The 21,705-nt window shown below is 40.6% G+C and overlaps 1 protein-coding gene across 4 annotated transcripts in view; it reads left to right on the top strand.

Annotated features, from left to right (window-relative positions):
• LOC117818303 (protein C2-DOMAIN ABA-RELATED 11-like) overlaps window positions 1–21,705 on the top strand; it is a 222,345-nt gene that overhangs the window by 106,918 nt on the left and 93,722 nt on the right. For 2 of the 4 annotated variants that reach the window (XM_034691114.1, XM_034691107.1), the window contains exon 2: window positions 8,489–8,614. The exons of 1 other annotated variant lie outside the window; for it this stretch is intronic. In XM_034691114.1, coding sequence (XP_034547005.1) covers window positions 8,557–8,614 — 58 coding nt within the window. In that variant the 5' untranslated portion in view covers window positions 8,489–8,556. Of the gene's footprint in view, window positions 1–8,313; window positions 8,404–8,488; window positions 8,615–21,705 lie in introns of all 4 variants that reach the window. One more of the 4 variants, XM_034691108.1, reaches the window with a different exon arrangement.

The following is a 21,705-nucleotide window of genomic DNA, read 5'->3' as shown; positions in this document are numbered from 1 at the left end:
TTTTAATATATATATATGATTAATAAATTAGTGAAATCAAACAAATTGGCATGACCATGGGATTTGAAAGCTGCTGGCAACTACCAGACAGGGATGGTGAGTCTCAACATAAGGCATCATTTCCTAGCCCAGCTCTGTGTTTGATCATTTTCACTTTCCTTTTGTTCAAGTCCTTCACAGTCGAGTCCCAAAAGTGATGCACCTGATCACCTCTTTACGACTATACCAGCAGGAGTACATGCTATAAATGATAACTTTAGAAGTCCTAGAACATGTTGCAGTATTTAGCTTAGTAAAACTGACTTGAAAAGAAAAAGACATTAAACACATTTTTCTTGATTATACTGACCCACAGCCCCTTATGTCTGACCCTGTTGTCCTTCTCTGTCCCCCAAACATCTCCCCCTTCCTCCCCTTCCATACTCTCCCGGTCTTATGGGCGTGAATCGAGGCGTCTTGTTCCAGTCTGTTGCTCGTTCCTTATCATGCCTCAGACCAAACAGCACAGAAACACAGAGTCTGACAGAGTAATCAGGCAGCGACAACACAACCCAGCCAGAGTTTTTAGCCTTCTGTTTGCCTGCTTGAAACAAATGAAGCCGGCAGGGGCACTGGCTTACATCGGGGGACAGCTTGTCGCAGATAATGCTCTCATTTGGAGGGAAATTGACCCTGGGCGCTGAATCTGCAACAAGATAAGTTAGTCTTGCTAGAATGCGTGTAGGATTTTTATTGGAACAAGAGAGGGAGTGTGAGATGGGAAAAAGAGGGAGGAAAATGGCATTATGGCCGAGTCTCAAAAAGTGCAAGAGGAAGATAGTGTGCCCATGTTGACATGACGGCAACAAATAACTTACAATGTAATTGCTGGTTACACAGTGCATTGTGATGATAGAGCAATGCTTTTATTCCAAGAAAATTCAAGAAACGTACTTTCTGTATTGCAATGGTATCATAAACCTTGTAGCTTTGGCAATGGCTTAATAGTAATCCATTACATTATGTGCATTCACATGGCCCTTTGCTCTTCGGTATCGCTGATTATGTTTAAAAGGTTGGGCCAATTAAACGGGCCGCTTAGTATCATTTTGAAATAACCAGCCGATGCCTGTGCTCATAAGGCACATTAAGAAAATAGATTAACAAAGTCTGCAGACACTGCAAGCAGCCTTGTTAGTGTGGCCACTGTCAAGTAAGGGATGATGTATGTTTAGCAGGTAGTTATGGGAAATAGAATCCCGACAGGTTGACACAAGACCCTGACGCAAACAAGTTGGTAAAAATCATTGATAAAAATATAATTTTATTGATTTAAATAATTTATGTATACAGTTTTCAAAGAAAAGTCCCAGTGATTTGAATACAGTTAGCGTACCATGGTGATGAATTCTTATCTGCCTGTTGTGGGTGTAACTTGAAACTGTCCTCATTCAGCTCTCCTTCTTCCCTGAGCTCTGTGGTTCACACGCCTTTAAAAATAAACAAGACAAAGTCACAACTTTTAATACTGCTGCTATCATCACCCTCGCTCATGACTTAGGTTTGTTCTTAGCAATCGGTTACTCAAAGTTTCTCTCACCTGCCCCGCTCGTTGCTAGGAATGCTGGACAGGATCCAAGATGCAAATATCCATGTTGTTTATTCAGCCCCATAAGCATGCTAACCAAAACTAACGTTTTAGCCGCATTGTTTTGATGCTAACGGAAACTAACAGTTTTACCTCACCTTACAGTCTATGTCAACAAGCAGAAGCAAAATGTGCTGGAACTCTTTACCAGGGATTTATTTGACGCCATGTACGATCAGTTTGTCTCTGGTGTTGCTCATATTAGTGAAAGTTAACCACCTTCGTTAAGGGGTTGTCAAGGGGTTTTGACCAATCAGAATCAAGCATCTTACACAACCAGAAGATCAGTAAGAAAGTCCGCTAATAAGAATGTATATTAGATTGTAAGTGCATCGAATAATGGAGGTTATATATAATTAAATTATTTTACTTGGTCAAATGCAAAAAGAACAACGTGATATCAGCATTATCCTAATCCCCGGCATCAGATGTTGAAAAACCAATATAGGTCGACCACTAGTATTTTAGGTGCTACTCTGAATCACCAAGAGAAACTGTAGTATGGAGACAAGACAAGAAAGGGTACTAGCAGCTGGGAAGAAGTCCCAGTATGCTGGAAAAGTTCCAGTGGTGGTCGTGTTGTTGCACTCGTTGTGAAACCCAAACAAAAAAGCCAGAAAAGATTGACTTCTGAAAGTCCTCTGTCTGTTTCACTTGAGAGCACCAAATACTGATGTCACAGTGACCACACCCTGAGTAAACTTTTACAGGACTGCGAAAAAGGTGAGAACTTCAACCACTGGAGGTCAGGGAAAGCTCAAGTTTCAGCTGCTGTTGGGTTTTCTTCTCAAGAGCAAACTTCAAGTGAGACTTTAAAACCAGCACAAGAATTCAAACCATCACATGAGCTTATATCAAGTGAATAAATGTCAGAAAAGTGAGTTAAATGTATGACACAACTGTAACGCCATATATTCTCCAAAAAAAAGGACTTTAATTCTGTAAGATGCAACACATGGTCCTCCAAGAACTTAAACACGACATACGTCCATTTAAAGGCAGCCCAGTTTCCTGCTGTTAAGCAGAGTTCAAACTCAAATTATCCTTAAGGAACTGTGACACTATTTTAATATTTATTTGGTCATGTAATGAAAAACCTTACAGTTTCATCTGTCACGTCTCTGTTTCTGTGTACATATGCATGCAAATATGCTCACAAGTGACTCCATGATATTTAACTAGTGTGTCACTGAGTTGTGTATGTTTGACTGTGTTCACATGTAGATAAGTCAGCCAGCCTGTACGTCATATTTAACTAGCAGACAGGATGTATTCAGGGGTGTTTGGTTTAGCAGATGGGGCGTGCCTGCAGGGTCCTCCAGGGCTCAGACCTCAGCGATCCCATTACACCAGAGCCGCCAGGACAGACCAGAATGTAAAAACCTCCAGTGTGCTGGTGAAACCTTCCATATCCAGCAGGAGAACAAATGCAATCATCCCTTTTGTGCCCTTCTTGAAATGCCTCAACAGGCCTCAGTTCAGATTCTAGTCATAAAGGATATTCTTTCAGAAGACTTCAATGTGAATAATAAAGCTGTAGAAACTAAAGTGACAACTGGAGACACCAGTGGAAAACTGTTAGTAATTTTGTATTCAAGCAGAACAGATCAGACTGATACCAATACTGAACAGTCACATCCCTTTGGACTGTGCATATGGAGGGAAAATGTCACCTGTAAGAAATAAACCTGCAAAAAATATATATTTTATATACATATTTGTTTTAATTTTTAGATTTTTTTCTGTTTCAGAGTGTACTTTAAATAACCTGAGAGTAAGTAAGGGGTTATGTAAAGTTAGCCTGTGGTTATGTGAAATAGAATCCCAACAATGTTAAACAAGACCCTGACGCTTATCTCACCCTGAAGGGCTTGTATTCTGCTTAACCACCGGCTGACTTTACATCATCCTGCTTATTACCTAGCTACTAACTATATACAAACATGTTGACTGAGTATTGATCTAAAGATGATTTTATTGATGAAACAATTATTTGAGTATACAGCTAAAAAAATTAGTCCCTCAGTTTCAATGGTTGATAATGCTTTCTTAGCAGCAGTAAGTATTCTTATCAGCCCACTTAAAGGCCAAATTAACATCAGACATGGTGAAGTCTGAACATTAACGTACTTTACTGTTAAAAATCACATTTAACTTGACATTTATCACAAATAAGTCTGAACATTATCATTGCTCTGTTGGCATAAGATCTCTTCTCCATCTTTTTTTCTGTTGGCATTTTCTTCTCACTCAACAGTCCTGTAACACTTCCAGAGCCCACACCTTGTTGCAGTTTGTGGTTGCTTTTCATGTCAGTTTTCTCCAATTGGGTCGACGTCTCTTTTTCCGCATTCTCTTTGTTTTGACACACCAAGTACATTTTTTGCCCTGTTTTCCCACCTCTCGTCTTCGTATCTCTTCCGGTGACTGGTCAGCTGTTATCTGCCAATCTAAAGTTTTGTTATCTCCAAATAAATTGAGCATAATATAAAAAATTCCCTCCATGTTGTATAGCAATACTATCAGAAGCTTATGCAGGGTTCCCACTCTTTTCCAGAGATCATTTTCCAGGACATTTCAAGGACATTTTCAGTGATGATCAAGCTGGTATGACAGTCTAAATTTAGTTCCTAATTTAGTTCCTAAATAGTCTAATATGTTCCTCTGAGTGGAAGTCTACGCTGAAGACATGCAGTCTATGGCTATCCATGAAATCATCTCTTACCTGCTTAAAAATTATGCCAAATTGATTATAGAACAATGCAACCGCAGATGGACAGCACTTCATTAGTGCAACCAAGTAACAATGATGGGCAACTCTCATCTCAGCTTTCTCTTTTCTCAAAAAATATAAAATTAGCTAAGTAAAAAACAAAAGAGCCAGCAAAGGAATCTGGAAGCTTCCTTACTGAAATAGATAAACAATAATAATAATTATCAGAGGATCAGTGCATAAGTTGACCTAGATAGATCTGAATGACAAAAATGGCCACAAATGTTGAATGGGGATGTGTTTTTTTAGCCTTGTTAAATCGCATGCAGTCATGTTGGAATATTTTTCCAGGACAATCTGTGATTTTCCAGGACATTTAACTTTTTCTCCCATTTTCCAGGTGTTTTCCAGTACTGGAAAACTGGTCAACTGTTTTCCAGGTTTTCCAGTTTTTCCAGGATGCGTGGGAACCCTTCTTATGTTTTTGTCACATTGTCAACAGGAAGAAGTGAAGTCATAAAAAGAGTACTAGATGTGCTGTAACTCCTTTCTGTGGATTGATATCACCAAGTTGTCTCAAGCGTTATTGCTGCTATTCTGAATCAATAACCCTTGTCGTGTAATTTTGACCAATCAGAATCAAGTATTTAACACAGCTGAGTGATTAGTAAAGAAGCTGGGTAATAAGATGGGTTAAGTTTGGTTGGCCTGAGGGTTGCAGATTGTAACCAACTAAAATCCCATTACAGTAACCTTCCTAAGCATGAAAGAGATCCTAAGTTGCCACACAAGTTTCCAAGAATGAGAAATGAACTCCTTGGAGTCAGCGTTTATGACATGACATTCAGCCCACTGTGGAAATGTCCCAAAACGGCTAACTCTGTGGAAGAACACCGGCTTCCTCTGTTGCTTATTCTAAGGTTATGAAAACAGCTCTTATTTTAGATGTTAGTGCAGTTATCTATACTTTTAAAAACTATTACGCTTCCTCTCATAGAGCCCCCTTAATCTTACAGGTTCCTCCTTGAAGTCATGCCTGAAAAGTTTGGAGAATAATTGATCAGGAGCCGGTCCCTCTATCAAGACGCCCTCGCTTTTTAAACCTGCTGAAATATGCACCTTTAAAATCTGAATTATAGAAACTAAAGTACTTATCCTAAAATGCAAAGGCTATAAAGTAAAGAAATAAAACTTTATTGAATCTATCTATCAGTGGAAGATGATTGAAACACACCTTTACCTTCTCATAGTTAATTACAGCTCTGTAATCCCTGCTTTAATGAAACAGTCCTCCTGTGCCTGGCTACCAAGCAGCACTAAGAAGAGCACAGAGTGATGAGGAGGTAGAGAAAAAGCGACTACAGCACAAGATCTGTGCATCAAGAGCAGAGATCACTCAGAAAGCAACAGCAACAGATAAACTGATACAAGGCTAAAATAAGATAGAAGAATGTGATAGGAAATACTTGAAAAATGAAATAAAATCAACTGAAATAGAGTAAAATTAATTAAATAAAATCAAATAAATACCAGAAAAATTAAATCAAATAATTAAAAAGAAGAAGATAGAATTGAAATAAAATAAATAACAAATGATGCTAAAACAACGGTCATAAAAGTAATTTAGTTAATAATGCCGTCCAGGGCCAAAAGGAAATTACTCCAAGTTAAAAGCCAGATTGAAAAGGTAAGTCTTAAGTTTACTTTTAAAAACACCCACAGAGCTCGCCGTTTTAATGTCCAGGGCCAGATAGTTCCACAGCTTTGGTGCATAAAAAGTAAAGACTTTGGGCAGCTGTGGCTCAGTGGGTAGAGTCGGTCGTCTATCAATTGGAAGGTTGGTGGTTTGATCCCAGCTCCTGCAGTCACATGCTGAGGTGTCCTTGAGCAAGACACTAAACCCTGCTACTGCTGTTGTTTAGTGGTGTGTGAATGAGATTAGATAAGTCTATGGTCCCTACTAAATAGCAGCCCCTACCATCAGTGAGTGAATATGGTGTGAATGGGTCAATGTGATGAATAGTGTTGAAGCGCTTTGAATGGTCAGAAAGACTGGAAAAAGCGCTTTACAAGTCCATTTACCATATATCATTGCCCACTCCAGGTTGGAGGAGAGTCTTTACCCCAAGCGGAGGAGTTTAAATATCTTGGGGTCTTGTTCACGAGTGAGGGGAAGAGGGAGCAGGATTGACAGACGGATCGGGGTACCGGTCCGTTGTGGTGAAGAAAGATATGAGCCAGAAGGCAAAGCTCTTGATTTACCGGTCAATCTACGTTTCAACCCTCACCTATGGTCACGAGCTGTGGGTAGTGACCAAAGAACAAAATTGTGAATACAAGCAGCCGAAATGAACTTTCTCCGCAGGGTGGCTGGGCTCAGCCTTAGAGATAGGGCCAGGAGCCCAGACATACGGGAGAGGCTCAGAGTAGAGCCGCTGCTCCTCTGGATCGAGAGGAGCCAGATGAGGTGGTTCAGGCATCTAGTCAGGACGTCTCCCTGGGGAGGTGTTTCGGGCATGTCCGTCTGGGAGGAGGCCACTGAGAGACCCAGGACAAGCTGGCAAGATTATATCTCTGAGCTTGCCTGGGAACGCCTCAGTATCCTCCCAGAAGAGCTGGTGGAGTGGCCGGGGAGAGGAGTGTCTGGGCTTCCCTGCTGAGACTGCTTCCCCCGCGACCCACACCCGGATAAGTGGAGGAAGATGGATGGATGGATGACATTGATTTGGGAATTTTATGGCTGAAGTATTTGCGAACGAGCTCCTTATGTTTGCATTAGACTCAGTTGCTGAGGAAACATCACATAAATGTGTGTAAGGTGTTATGCAGCAGAGATGGAAGACAGGAAGAATATAAAGAACAGACAAAGGAAGTGAAATCTGATGTAAGAAGAGACCTTTGGTGATTGAAAGAAGTTTCCATTTCTATGTCATTTCAGAGTACATCAGTGAGAAGAGAGGACAGGGTTTTAATTTGAATCCTTTTTCAAGTCATTGTAATAAAATAGATTTTGTATTTTCCATCTGCATAAGTTTTAATTCAAACTTTTAAGAAGTACATCGTCAAAACTTTCCCAAACGAGTGGACCTTACCTTCTGGGCAGACATCAAAAGAAACTGTAATATAATCTTGTTCTAAGAGAGAGAGGGAGAGAGAAGGACGTGAAATCAAGGTGATTATTTCGTCTTGAACAAGAGGGTGTGTGATTGTATTGAGCTGCCTTCAGGGACTTTGATTAACCAGCAATTTCAACATTTTGGGGGATTGTGATCATTACCTTTTTTTCCATCGTCTCACAGTGAAAGAGAGTCAAGTCAAGATTTTGGTTTCGTAAGTGGTTTGGAGTTTCAGCTTACGTTCCCTGGATAAAAGTGACTCAGTGGAAAAACACAGCCTTTGTGTCACTTCTACAAATATTAGTGAAAGCGCAAATAACCAGCAAGCAAACAGGTAACAAGTTAGACTGTAAACATTGAAGAATTAGCTTGAGAAGAGGATCAAAACTGTTATAGCTTCAAGTGATAGTTAACAATAGCGTTGCGTTCAAACAGAGCAGGAAAGAGTTCATTTGCACTGCTGATGAACACGTTGAACCTGAACTTTTCAAAAGTACAATGTGGACTGATGAAAGAAAAGCATGAGTAGAAATCCAATTAGGACGTAGAATACCTTCTTATACTGTTTGCAGCATATATTTAACAACCTATAATTTACCTTCATATAGCAATCACTTTGTCTAATTATACCTTTATTTCTAAAGAGTCAAGGTAGTAATTACGGGAGTTGCCACTGAGTGTAATTAAAGAGCCTGATATGCATCTGTCAATTTTCCGAGTGGTTCTGCAATCACCTGCTCACTACTTTTAAACATTTCTAAATCCAGTATCTCTTCTGTTTAAACCCAGTGTGCAGAAACAAAACTCCAAAGTGATGTCTCACCAAGTAGCTAACTAGTTCTCTTCTCACTCCATAGGGAGACAGAGCGACGTGCAGCAGGATTAATACATGAAACGATAAGAATCAGCACACAGCATTAGGCTCTTTTGTTGCTGTTAATCACTGGGTACGTGTGTGGGCGACTGTATGTGTCTCTAAGTTGTGTGTGTGGCCTCTGGATAATGATGACGCTATCATTTTCTCTTCATCAGAGCTGGAACGTGAGAGATTTTGAAGGAGACGAGGATGAGGAAATGGAAAAACAACGAAACAGAACAAAATGAATCCTGAAGAAGATGAGGCGGAAAGGGAAGAGGGACTGCGTTGTCCTATGGGAGGTGAGTTTTTTATCAGTGCTTTGACAAATTCATCTGTGACAAGAGTGATTCTGCTTGATGTCACTTCATGAAATACAAATCATGACATACACAGATTTTAACGCCACATCAGATCAGAGCAATGACCAGATTACTGCCACTTAAGGCATGGCCCCATGGACTGTGCGTGGTTGCAAATGGGCAGCATTTAATGCTTTACCATAACCGACCAATGGGTGGCCAGATCAGTAACAACAGGTGTTATTATGATGGTAAAAAGTTGCGCTGTGAATGTTTGGATCATAGATTTCATTGATAACTAAATCAGTTGGAGTGTTCCTTTTTCTTGCTCTATCTTTTCTTCAGTTTATCTCTCTGCCCACCTGCAAGGCTTGCATGTTAATACCTTTCTTTCTCCTCTATGATGTGATTTCATGACAGTCAGAGAAAGTAAAAGCGTCTCCGTGCTTATATTCACTCCTAAAATCCCAGCTCGACAAGGAGTGTCTCTCCTACCGGGCTGCTGACAGAGCTGTCAGCTGTGTAGTCGATCACAACGGATGGCAGTAGCGGAGGTTGAAATGTTAGTGCAGATTGTTTAAAAAAACTCATGAACTCATCACTGGCACAGAGAGCGTCAGAGCAGCCAACAGCCTGGAGCTGCACAACCTTGGACACACCGTCCACCGCCACACTGGCCTCGTTTTCTACCAACCTTTTCCACCTAAGTCCCAGTTGGTTATGTGGTCAGTTTGAAACTGGCTTGTGAGGTTACAGTTTGCTAGCACCCGAAATGACCTATGATGAGCTCAGAGCCCCTACCAGACGTGGCAGAATCAGGTTAGGTGATTACAGGAGTATCCGTGACCCGATATTCAATGATTAGTTCAACTCTAAAGTTTCCTCACTATCATTTTTAATTTGTTGACTTTTGGATGTGCAACATTGACCAACTGAAACCCATTTGCTTTAGACACCCAAACTACTCAGTTATATTAAGTAAAACATAGTGTGTTATTAAATAAGCAGTGAGACATGTAATCCTGGGAGGGAACTGATGTTACCTGACATCAGGAGAAGTCCAGGGCTTTAAGAAGGCATCAAAACATTAGGCTTGAGGGACAGTATCCAGAGATTGGGTCAAAGCTTCACATTCATGTGGTCCAGTCAGTGGCCAAGCTGCTGTATTTGATGACTGGAATGAGAACAGGCTGGTGTTGAGGCCTGTGACACATCAGCAAAGCCCTGGTGCCAAAACTAGCTTCCCTGGTGAGACTTTTGTAAGCTACACAAAGTGACTAATGTCACTGAGATGTCATTTTTAGTCAGACTACTGTAAATTTTCACGTGGTATTTTTTTCTTGTAAACAAAATGTCTGTTTGTATTCAGTCCGTAGTCTCTCTTTGATGTCATACAGGTGTGTTCAATGACTCCCTCACAAAAAAATTGCAGAAATGATTTCCTTTAAAAGTTGTCATCATCCATTGTTTGCTCCCATTATGTTCACACACCTGCAAGTCTGTCATCCGTGCCTTAATGGGCACTCAAGCCATCAGGACCTTTCTTTTTCATCTCAAAAATTGTCCAAGTTAGTGATTTCCACCAAGTGGCAACTTCCAGTCTTAAAATACGAAGCCCATGCGGAAGTGCTAAAAGCTCTAGCATACCTATTCAAAAAAGAAGATCTCTACAGCAGAAATAAACATGTTTACAGCCTGGTTCAAAAAACAATTTAGGTCTGGATAGCTCATTTCTCTATCAGCACACACTGTACTAGAGGTGTGAAAAAATATTGATACAGCAATACATCGAGATACTTTGACCTCCAATATGATGTCGATATTTCAACTCTAATATTGATATTTTTGTAATAATAAAAATTCACATTTTAGCCAAGTTGGAAGTAAAATACAACTTCAGTATTTCAAAAACAATAAAGTGGAAAAGTTGTTTTCAATCAAATAGTTTTGACTTAATTTGTCCTTTCAATTTTGAGTAATGTGTGATTTACATATACACCATCACAATTTTTTCTTAGTTTACTATTTAGAATATCACAATATGCCACAATATTGTGGTATATCGTGGCATATTGTGATACTATCGTATTGTGACCTGAGTATAGTGATGCGTATCGTATCGTGAGGTTCTTGGCTACTCACCCCTACACTGTATGGGGGTGAATCTATATCTCGTTACTTTTGAAGATATTAAACCTACAAGTTTTGCACAAATAAAGGCAGAGCTGACTTCATTGACAGGCGGGCACCTTGTAGCTGTTTGTGGAAAAGGCTAAAGGCCCGCCTCTTTACCTCACAGTAGCTCGGACAATGTTAGGTTGTGTTTCCATTATGGCTCCCACCGACGATTGGCTTCAGGACAGTTCTTCAGAAACAGATGGGTGAAGTCATGGATAGCACATTCATTTTTTAAACAGTCTATGATTACTACACACAAGTCTGAATGTTTTAAGTGGCACATTATGTATCACCATATTCCTGTTCAGGGAAAAAAACGACCTGTTACAAACTTTACAGTCAGGTGTGTGTGTGTTTTTGCCTTCAAGTAGGGTTGAAGTCAGAGAAGATTAAACCTGATGAGGACAATTTTGAACATTCAAGGCAGCATCTACCATGATCAGATAAACTCCAGGAGAGATTTAAAAGGGGCAATGAGATGATGATTGAAACGCGGGGTATGAGGAGACGGAGATGACAGCTTTCAGGCGTACTGTGGCCTCAGAGACACCTGCTGCTGCTGCTGCTGCTGCTGCTGCTGCTGCTACTGAATCTGTGATAACTTTTTTAACTGCAGAGATAACTTTACACAGGCCCCCTTTTGTCAACCTTCAGGGAAATACATCTGCAGCTGGGGGGAGGGGCGGGAGTGAAATGATGGAGAGGAGGGATGGAGATAGCATGAGAAGGATTCACTTGATACCTCCTCTCTCTTTGTGGGACCCTGAGGCGTTTTTATCACACCTCTAAGAGGTGTGGCAGCACCCCAAGACACTTTCCCCTAGACTGCTGCCTGTCTCATCCATTCAATCTTCATCCTTTCTGGTTTAAATAAAGTTTGTCTTGTTAGATACTTTGTCACCCTCTGTGCCGTCTTCTGTCTGTGAGACTAGCACTTTGTGTTTTTGCTGCTTCTTTCTGGAAAACAAGGTTCCAATATGTGCCGGTATGATTTTATTTTCTCAGGGCAGATATGATAGAGTCCTTCGTGTGAGAGAGTGAGCTTTGAGAGAGTAGTTATAACTGCAAATCCTTGTCATTTCAATCAAACCCAATAAATAATATATAGACCTTCTCTGTGTAATCAGCATGAGTTCAAAAAGCCCACATTGGTTAATTTCTACATTCATGTACAGGATCAGCCATAAGATTTTGAACAGCTGCTAAATCAGGGCCAAAAAAGCCGATACATGACAGGACATGGACTCCTCTCGACCTTTAAAGGTGTGCTCTTGTATCTGGCACTGGGACATTAGCAGTAGATCCTGTAAGTTGTGGGGTAGGGCCTCCATTGATTTGACTTGGTTGCCCAGTACTGGACTGAGACTGAAATTGGATTGAGATTTTCAGGAAAAACTTAGTCAAGTCAACATATTGAACTCAACATCGAGTTCCTCCCATTGCTCTGTAGTTCTGTCCTGATGCTCATGTGCCCTCTATAGGTGCTTTTGGTGGTAGAGAGGGGTCAGCATTGGTACTGCGACTGGTCTTCCCCTGCAAAGCCCCAACAAACACAACAAACTGTAATGCACTGTTATCTGACACCCTTCTTTCAGAACCAGTATGGACTCTTTCAGCAGTTTGAGCTCCAGTAGATCTTCTGTAGGTTCCCATGGACCAGCCTTCGTTAACCACGTGCATCAATGAGCCTTGACTCTCCATGACCCTGTTACCTGTCTTTCGTTGGACTACTTTTGGTTGGTCATTGGGAACAGCCAAGGTACAGTGTTGTAGTTTCTGTGCTTTTTGCTCCTTGCTGCATCAACTGCACCAGGAGGGAAATTCTGTGCAAGACCAAGAGGCATCCGAACCAAGATCCATTTATTCACAGCCTGTATGTACCACTATCCATCTCACCACTATCATCTCTCTCTCTTAATCGCCCTCTATCACTCTTTCCAACCCCAACTCAGTCAAAGCAGATATCTATCTAACATGAGTCTGGTTCTGCTCGAGGTTTCTGCCTATTAAAGGAAGTTTGTCCTTGCTGCTGTAAATTGCTAAGTGCTACAAAGTGCTCTGCTCATAGTGGATTAAGATGAGATAAGACTGAGTCCTTTCTGTTAGATGGGACTGGATCTTATCCTGTCTTGATGTTGGGTCTTTAATATATTAATATAAAATAAGGTACGGTCTAGACCTGTTCTGTTTGTAAAGAGTCTTCAGAAAACATTTGTTGGGATTTGGCGCTTTATAAGATTGATTTATGGTTTGCTTCTTCTGATTTAATGGATCATTACAAAACCACTTAATTCATGTGTAGTTTTGCACTTAACAATAATCACAGTGTTGGTTCCGTGAGGCAGTCTTTAAGCTATTAAGTACTGAGAATAACACAGACCACTATCCAAATAAAGGAGGTACTGTTATGGAAATACAGTATTTACTTGATTATTTAATGTTTCAACTTAAGGAAGGTTACAGTCTCCTCATCATCTCAGGTTGCAAGATTTCTTATCTGGCATGGAGCCGTAGCTTAGGTGGATGTTGCACATGCCTCGAGTGGTAATATGAATCTGTGTCAATTGCACTTCAATCCAGTCTTTATGAAACTACTTCCCTAAACTTCTCTGTGTCACATGTGCCCGTTTAAAAAATATCTAACAAACAGGTTGATGGAACGCACCCAATGACACTTTTGCCTCAGGTGCAGAAACAAAACATCAATACTTTGGAACAAACCGTTTCAGACAAACATGGAGACCTTCAGACAGGCAACTTAGACATGCAAGACATCTCCAAAGCCCCTTACAGACAGGGTTAGGTGATGAATGGAAGTCAGATTGATTTTGGCATGGCCACACAATGTCCTCTGTGTATTGTGGCATTGAAAAGATCTGCTGCGTCCTGACATCTTTGATTCCTGTAGATCCGCCCTTGGCTCCGGAGCCGGCTTACAATCAGAGCGAGGGTAAGGAGTTGGCAGGCTGCTGGGAGAATGGAGAGGAGGAGGATGAGGAGAGGTGGAAGCAGAGGAAATAGAGGAGAACAGGGGGCAACATTGATAAAGGAATATTAACACCTAGACCAAAGTTTCATGCCTTTATGTTGTAGGAACAAGTGCCCATCAAGGAGGACGTGATAGTTTCTTTTAAGACTTTGCCAAATACAAGAAACCAGTGCATCATAAAATAATCTGTACCACATGTAGATTAATCTGCAGCTGGCAGTAATTCAAATGGTATTCACTGATAGTTCCTTTTTTGTTAAGGTTTACTTAAAACATAGCATCCCTCTGTCTTAGCTTCTAAATAATAACATACATGTTTATGTTGTTTTCATCCCTTAAGATTTTGATCTTTGGCAGAAAAAAAACCCCACCTGGTGCCTGAAGCCACAAACGGCGCAGGGGAACTTGAAACTACTGAGGGACTAAATAAGAAAATGCAGGTTTTGGTCTTTTCTAGGGATTTGTTAAAAATAAGGAAAACAAAAATAACACCAGCTCTATCCTTTAAGGCTTTTCCTTTTGGGACCTCAGGAGCTACAGTCTTATCTGTAACACTTTAGAAACTTGGGTGAATTTGTGCAGGAGAAAAAGTAAAATAAAACCCTCAGAGTAGTGGAGGACAGAAGCAGAGAAGAGGTAGAATTTAAATGGGATCATTAATTGTAATGAGGAGATGTAAGAACAGTTGGTGAAAGTGTGCTGGTTGTCTTGTCAGTGGACTGAATACGACTTAATGCTAAAGACTTCTTCCACTCTCCTGCAGCAGTCAAATAACTGCTCCTCCAGGGAACCAGAGCTGTTTGTTTCTCTGGACTCTACAAATAAAAGGTCTGTGGGAGGGAACAGTTTTGTCACTCACTGCTGAATAAAAGTAAAGAATACAAATCAAACATTTTGTTTTCCAGCCTGCTACTACCAATTACCATAGAGGAAAATGATTGAATGTACGCCTACTCATAATTACAACAAGCTTTTAGCTTTTAGACTGTGGAATAAGTCCAACTCAAGAAATTTCTAGGAATTCAGCAGCCAGAGTTTCACAGTGTTATATTCATAAAGTCTGATGCTGATGTATTTTGACCTCTGACTTGATAGAGCCTGTTATACAAGCAGTAACCTCTAATGCTGAAAAATGAAATCAGTGTGGAAGTGCTAAAAAGTGCAGTCCCTCCATTATCTACCTGAGGCTGTCTTAAGGAAGTCCAATTAACACCCATGTTCAAATGCTCATCCATACAGAAAGCTCTGAATAACCCTTTTATCTGTTTGCTCACACTGTACAGGGGGTGAATTTTTTATAACTCATTAGTTTTGACGATATTCAGATTTGCAGAATTAGGCATAGTTATAGGAATGGCGGACTTGACTAACAGGTGGGCAAGAGGGATGGGCAATCCCACATTTTTTATATTTGATACGATGCAGATACTTTTTGATGCAGTTTTGCAGATACGCTTCCCGCATGCAGGCCTGCTTGTCGTACCTAAAGTCTCTAAAAGTAGTATGGGAGGTAAAGCCTTCGGTTATCGAGCACATTTCCTTTGTGTTTGGGAGGAAGACACCCTCTCAACTTGTAATATTAGGCTTAAAACTTTCCTTTATGATGAAGCTTATAGTTACAGCTGGCTCAGGCTTGGACCAGCTCTTAGTTGTGCTGCTATAGGCCTAGACTACTGGGGAAACTGACACACTGGGAACCTACCTCCCCATCCCACCCCCAATCACTTATTTAAACTCTCCCTATCCCATTAAAGTTACTAACCACGAGTCCCTGAGCTCCCTTGTCTCGTAGGCTCCTCTGAGTCGCTGTCATAGACGGCCTGCTGCTGTGGACGGTCCAGACTGAAACTGAAACAGACTAAAAAAAGTGTGTTAAGGATGAAGTTAAAGGTTTTTGCTAACAGCTTGTTGTACTGTCACAAAATGGCCAACTCTTATGATACAACTTTAACGTAGGGGTCAACCGATGCTGGTTTTTCAGGGTTGATGCAGATACAGATTATTAGTAGTTCATGAGATCAAAAACTGATATCAGGAACGGATATGCATCTACAGAATAAATGCAACAATTCTGTCGAAAGTAGAATTTGGTTTGTTACAAACTCGAACACAAGACTTTATTCAAATGCCTTAGCAAATGTTTACTCAAAACTGACACTTGGTCCATCATCCTTTACTGTAGTTAACCAGTTATACTTCAGAAATCCTGATTATACTCCAATCAGAAAATGTTGTGGGCGGGACATGAGGTGAGACAGTGATGAATGAGAACAGACCCAGAGGGAAAGACTAACCTGCAGAGACAGATAATCAGCCAAATGCTGAATATCTACCCTGATAATCAGCTTCAGTAATTGCTTGATTTTTTTTTTAAAGCAGAGATATGGTGACATTACTTGTCTCATCTAAAAATGTCAAACTATTTCAATGAATAAAACAGAAAAAGCATGGCAAAGAAGTAAGACTGCAACAAACCAAACCTGTAACCTCTCAAACTCCTCTGTTGCACATAATTTGTTACCACCATATTCATTAGACACAACAAAACCTTCAAGTTTTGGTGCATCAACTTAAAAAGGGATAGTTACTTTTTACTGAAATTGACTTCAGTTCCAAAGACCACAGAATTTAGCCCATATTTTGAATTGAGGTAGATTTACATTTTGAGAGCTGGCCAACATGAAATTTTAAAAGAGGATAGGTTTTCACTGACTTCACAGCTGCAGAGCTCAGATGACCTTTCTCAGCATTTATCCTCCACATTACTACTCCTCTCCTCTTTCCCTTAGAACGACAGAAAATATGTAACCTGTCTCCTTTTCCCTCCGTGCACCATCAGTCTACTGACCAGCAGTGCGACTGCAGTTTTATGACACAGCAAAAGGAGCAGTGTTACCACTTTACCACTGATTACTCCCCTCCGTTCAATCACTTCTAAATCCCCAGAGCTCTGAACTCTAACTCCCACAGGACTCGTATTTAGTTTGAGCTGTAGAAAATAAATGAGGTCAGCCTGATCCCCTGATTATTGGTAGAAGTCCTGACATAAAAACATGTAATGTACAATGCCACTTGCAGTCCTGTGGGAAATTCAGTTTTGGAGAGGACAAAACAAAAGTGCACAGCTCCAAACCACACGAAACAGTCAACACAACGACAACCACTGCGGGAAAGTTGATCCAGGTAGATGGTAGAGTAGTCAGGGCTGGGCAATGGTACTATTGAACAGAAAAAATGTACTGCTAAAACACGCTGCTTTATGGACAAATTCCACCAGATCCATGTCCGATTCGTCTCCAATCCATCACTGGATCTGACAGGTTTAAACTCTAGTAAATGTGTTAACTTCCACTGGATCCGCTACTTTGCGTTTCGGCTCCATTTCTGATCCGGTAGGTTGGAGCACTCCAGATCAGATGTGCAAGACATCTATTTCTGCCAGATGCCAGATCTTAAGATCAATCTTAAGACAGCAGATCAAGAAGGACAGGAAGTCAAGCACCAAAACAAAATTAAAACATCTGGTTGATTATCAGAATAAAACACTGTGTTGTCGTCAGATCGTTTTTCACTTAAAGGGGCTATGAGGACTTTCCGTCGGGCGTTGTTTGCAGTGACACCTTTGGACTGAATCGGTAGCGTTTTTCTGGGATAAAGACTGAATTTCCCATGAGCACCCTCGCCCACTGTCGCAAAGACGTGCCTCTTACCAAGGCGTGCATTTGTTTTGGGAGCAACAGATGGAGAACGGATCATCTTTTTAACTCGACTTTTCTTCGTGCAAGACAACTTTCTGCAGGATACAAAGCGACGAGGTAAAGTATTAATCTGTATTTACGTAGCGTTATTGTCTGAAAAGTGACAACGAGTAAACCTTGTAAACTCCGTAGTTTAGTTTATAAAGTGTGAGCAGACTATCTGTGTAACGTTACTCGTCAAAGCCCGGTGCCTTAAGACGAGTCTGAATAATGTAAATATACACTTTTTAATTTTATAGTCCTCTTAGAGCAGTAAAGCATTCACACACCGGTATAAACATTATATCCCGTCCACAGTCATCTTACTCTGACCTTGCTCAGCCCTGGTTTAGCTGCTGTCTGTAACAATGCTTGACAGAAGACGCTTTAGCTCATAGCTCATAGCATAACATTATTATACCATAGTCGTATGTATCTGTTGTTATCTATGGTGGCACCTTATCATCGCAGAAATATATTACTATATTCGTTCGTATGATTGTATAGCTACATAGCAGGGCCAAAGCAAATAACTACTAGAGTAATTTTGAAGTAATAACCATTGTTTCTGTGAGAGTATCTTCATAGACCTCCTTTATGTACAGAGCTATTTGTATTATATGCAGATGTGCAATTTTACAGCCATTAGCATTTTTTTTTAATAACATTTACTTTCATTTCAAAAACTGAATTAGCTAACATGTATCTGCATTTATTTCACACTATCTCAAAGCAGGACCTCAGCACTGAAACAGAGGGGACAACACACTCCTCCTCCAGCTGGACTGAACCTGAGCTTTCAGCAGTGGACAGAGGAAAGGGAGAGGTGTCGGTGTCAGAAGAAGGGGGAGAGGTTCTGCATCAGGCCCATGCTGCATGGAACGACAGCTTTGCCGCTGATGAAGAGCCAGCCGTGAAACAAAGACAATATACATAAATAACATATCCAGACACTTAGGGCCACTGCACTGGGTTTATACTCTGCAGACTTGTATCAATTGTTTAAAAGCAAGAAAGGTAAAACAAGCATGTCATAGCTACCTCTTACACCTCAATAAAACACACTGACTTGCTTCTATAATACCAAGTACTCTATAGTTATATTGACAATGCAAATTACTTTTGACATATTTATTATTTTACTTTGAGCCAAGTGAATGCAAATAACGTTTGTTTTCTTTAAACAGTCTTGTGTTTTATTTTCAATATAAAATATTTTATTATATACAACATATACAGTTCTTCACATTATTTACATATCTGTTACACGGTGTATAATGATACAACTTTACACTTTTCATACAGGCAGGTCCTGTAAGAGTGAAAGAGAAGATATAGTGATGGTTCGCAGAGAAACAAAAGGAAGCTTAGATTGACTACATGTGTCACATTTTACTCTAAAAGTAAAATCTTTTATGATCAGCCATGCTGCTTTGTCAATATTTAGACTATGCTGCAGATATGAGATATAAAATATTTATTCTTGTTTGTCATGTAAGTGATGCAAGAAAAATATGCCTACATGTGTACAAACTTCTCTGTGTTGGGTGCATGCTTGTGCTAGTTCTGTTGTAGGTGGTGGAGGAATCCCAGGAAGATGTCCAAGTCTCCTTTGGTCATCAGGTCTTAGTGTTCTTGTTTTGGGAAGTCTCTTCCCACATTTCAACCGTCTTCCAAGTATTCCTTTCTGAAAATGAGGGATTGAAAGTTACATGGGAGACTACAGTTCTGCAGTCGTATGGCTTCTTCACTGTAGATGCTCCATGTTTTGGTCGTCTTGTTGTAGTAGCTTTTGTTCCCGTCACAATACAGAATTTATAATTCAACGTTAATGAATGATTTTTCCTCCCATGTTTTAAAAATTCCACACAGGTAAATAGCAAATATTTTAGTAATGTTGTGTTTATGAATGCATTTTGTACTGAAGGCAGAGACATGTCTAATAAGAAACTTTTAGTATTAATGCCATCACTCACATTGTTACTATCAGAGTCCCGGGCTGCAGGCCTGTGGTGCCCGAGGAGTGTGCGCCTCATACACTGGTGAGCTGAATGAAAAGCGTTTTGCAGCATACAAGAGGATGTGGTTCTGAATGGATTCCAAGTCTGGTGTTGTGCTGTAAAGGGACAGACAGTCCATCAGTCATTGCCATCATTTATATTAGTAAGATTTCTCAATTAATAATTTTGTCTTGAAATACATTTGTCTTACTGAAAGTTTGTAAACTTCTCCACATCCTTCAGCCAGCGTTTATCAGCGACGATGGATGCACGAGCCTGATGTGATGGAGAGCCTGTTTAAGACATAATGAAGAACATTGTAGGAGGAAATCATCAGCTCAGTATTTGGGCCTTCAGTGTAGAGATCTAAAACATAATCACATAGTCTGACAACTCACCTCACACCATCCATGGCTTATCTCTGCTATTCTCATCAAGTGGCCCGTGGTCACAGCTTCCAAAAGAGCAGTGGTGCTTGTCTCTGACATGGAGGAGGACACGATGCCACATTATTTGAGGAGACATCACAGTGAAACACATAATGTAATGTTCAATAAAATCCTGGGAGAATACTGAATCATCAAACGGACATCTAAGTGATAATGTCGAGTTAGCCTGAGGTTACGTATAATAGCATTTCAGGGTCTTGTTCACACTGAGGCAGAGTAATGAGTGAAGATAACTAGCAGACAAAAAGCTGGATGGTGATAGACATGACTCCTAACCCTCTGACTTTCAGAGCTAACATTAGGGGATCCTTGTGTTTTCTCACTGTGTAACTACATGCAACTTTGAGAACACAGTATGCATCTAATAACCCTCACCACGCAGAGCACACAGACTACTGTGTTATAGCTGCAGCATGTGGGCTTTAATGCACATTATCACAGACTACTGTGTTATACCTGCAGCATGTGGGCTGTAATCATAGACTGTATGGCTGTAACACACATTATCACAGACTACTGTGTAATACCTGCAGCATGTGGGCTGTAATCATAGACTGTATGGCTGTAACACACATTATAACTGACCACTGTGTTATACCTGCAGCATGTGGGCTTTGATGCACATTATCACACACCACTGTGTTACACCTGCAGCATGTGGCCTGTAATCATAGACTGTATGGTTGTAACACACATTACCCCAGACCACTGTGTTATACCTGCAGCATGTGGGCTTTAATGCACATTATCACAGACCACTGTGTTATACCTGCAGCATGTGGGCTTTAATGCACATTATCACAGACCACTGTGTTATACCTGCAGCATGTGGGCTTTAATGCAAATTATCCCAGACCACTGTGTTATACCTGCAGCATGTGGGCTTTAATGCACATTATCACAGACCACTCTGTTATACCTGCAGCATGTGGGCTTTAATGCACATTATCACAGACCACTCTGTTATACCTGCAGCATGTGGGCTTTAATGCACATTATCACAGACCACTGTGTTATACCTGCAGCATGTGGGCTTTGATGCACATTATCACAAACTACTGTGTTATACCTGCAGCACGTGGGCTTGGATGCACATTATCACAGACTACTGTGTTATACCTGCAGCATGTGGGCTTTGATGCATATTATCACAGACTACAGTGTTATACCTGCAGCATGTGGGCTTTAATGCACATTATCACAGACTACTGTGTTATACTTGCAGCATGTGGGCTGTAATCATAGACTGCATGGCTGTACTTTACATTATCACAGACTACTGTTATACTTGCAGCATGTGGGCTGTAATCATAGACTGTATGGCTGTAGTAAACGTTATCACAGACAGCTTATAAGTGCTGTTACACCCTCACCACGCAGAGCACACAGACTACTGTGTTATAGCTGCAGCATGTGGGCTGTAGTTCACGTTATCACAGACAGCTTATAGGTGCTAGCTTCTCTCAATGCATGCATCTAATGCTAACGAGCTAGCTGTTTGGCTAATGCTGTTTGACCTACATACAGATGATCATTATAGTGTAATAAAATAGCACATTGTGATTTAAAGCAGAAATCCAGCATTACGTACCTGTCTCAAGGAAGAGGGTCCACCCAGCATCTGTTTTCAGTCATTTTAACTCTTTTAGTTCTCTCCATCTCTGAGAAGCTAACCCAAAGTGTTCCAGACCGTTTGCTTTCTTCATCTCTTCTGTCCTTTCTCTGTTTGCTTGTCCAG

This window comes from Notolabrus celidotus, chromosome 9, assembly GCF_009762535.1.
Source record: "Notolabrus celidotus isolate fNotCel1 chromosome 9, fNotCel1.pri, whole genome shotgun sequence".
Taxonomy (NCBI): Eukaryota; Metazoa; Chordata; class Actinopteri; order Labriformes; family Labridae; genus Notolabrus; species Notolabrus celidotus.
Note: the sequence above shows the minus strand (reverse complement) of the source record. Positions and strands in the feature narration are given on the sequence as shown.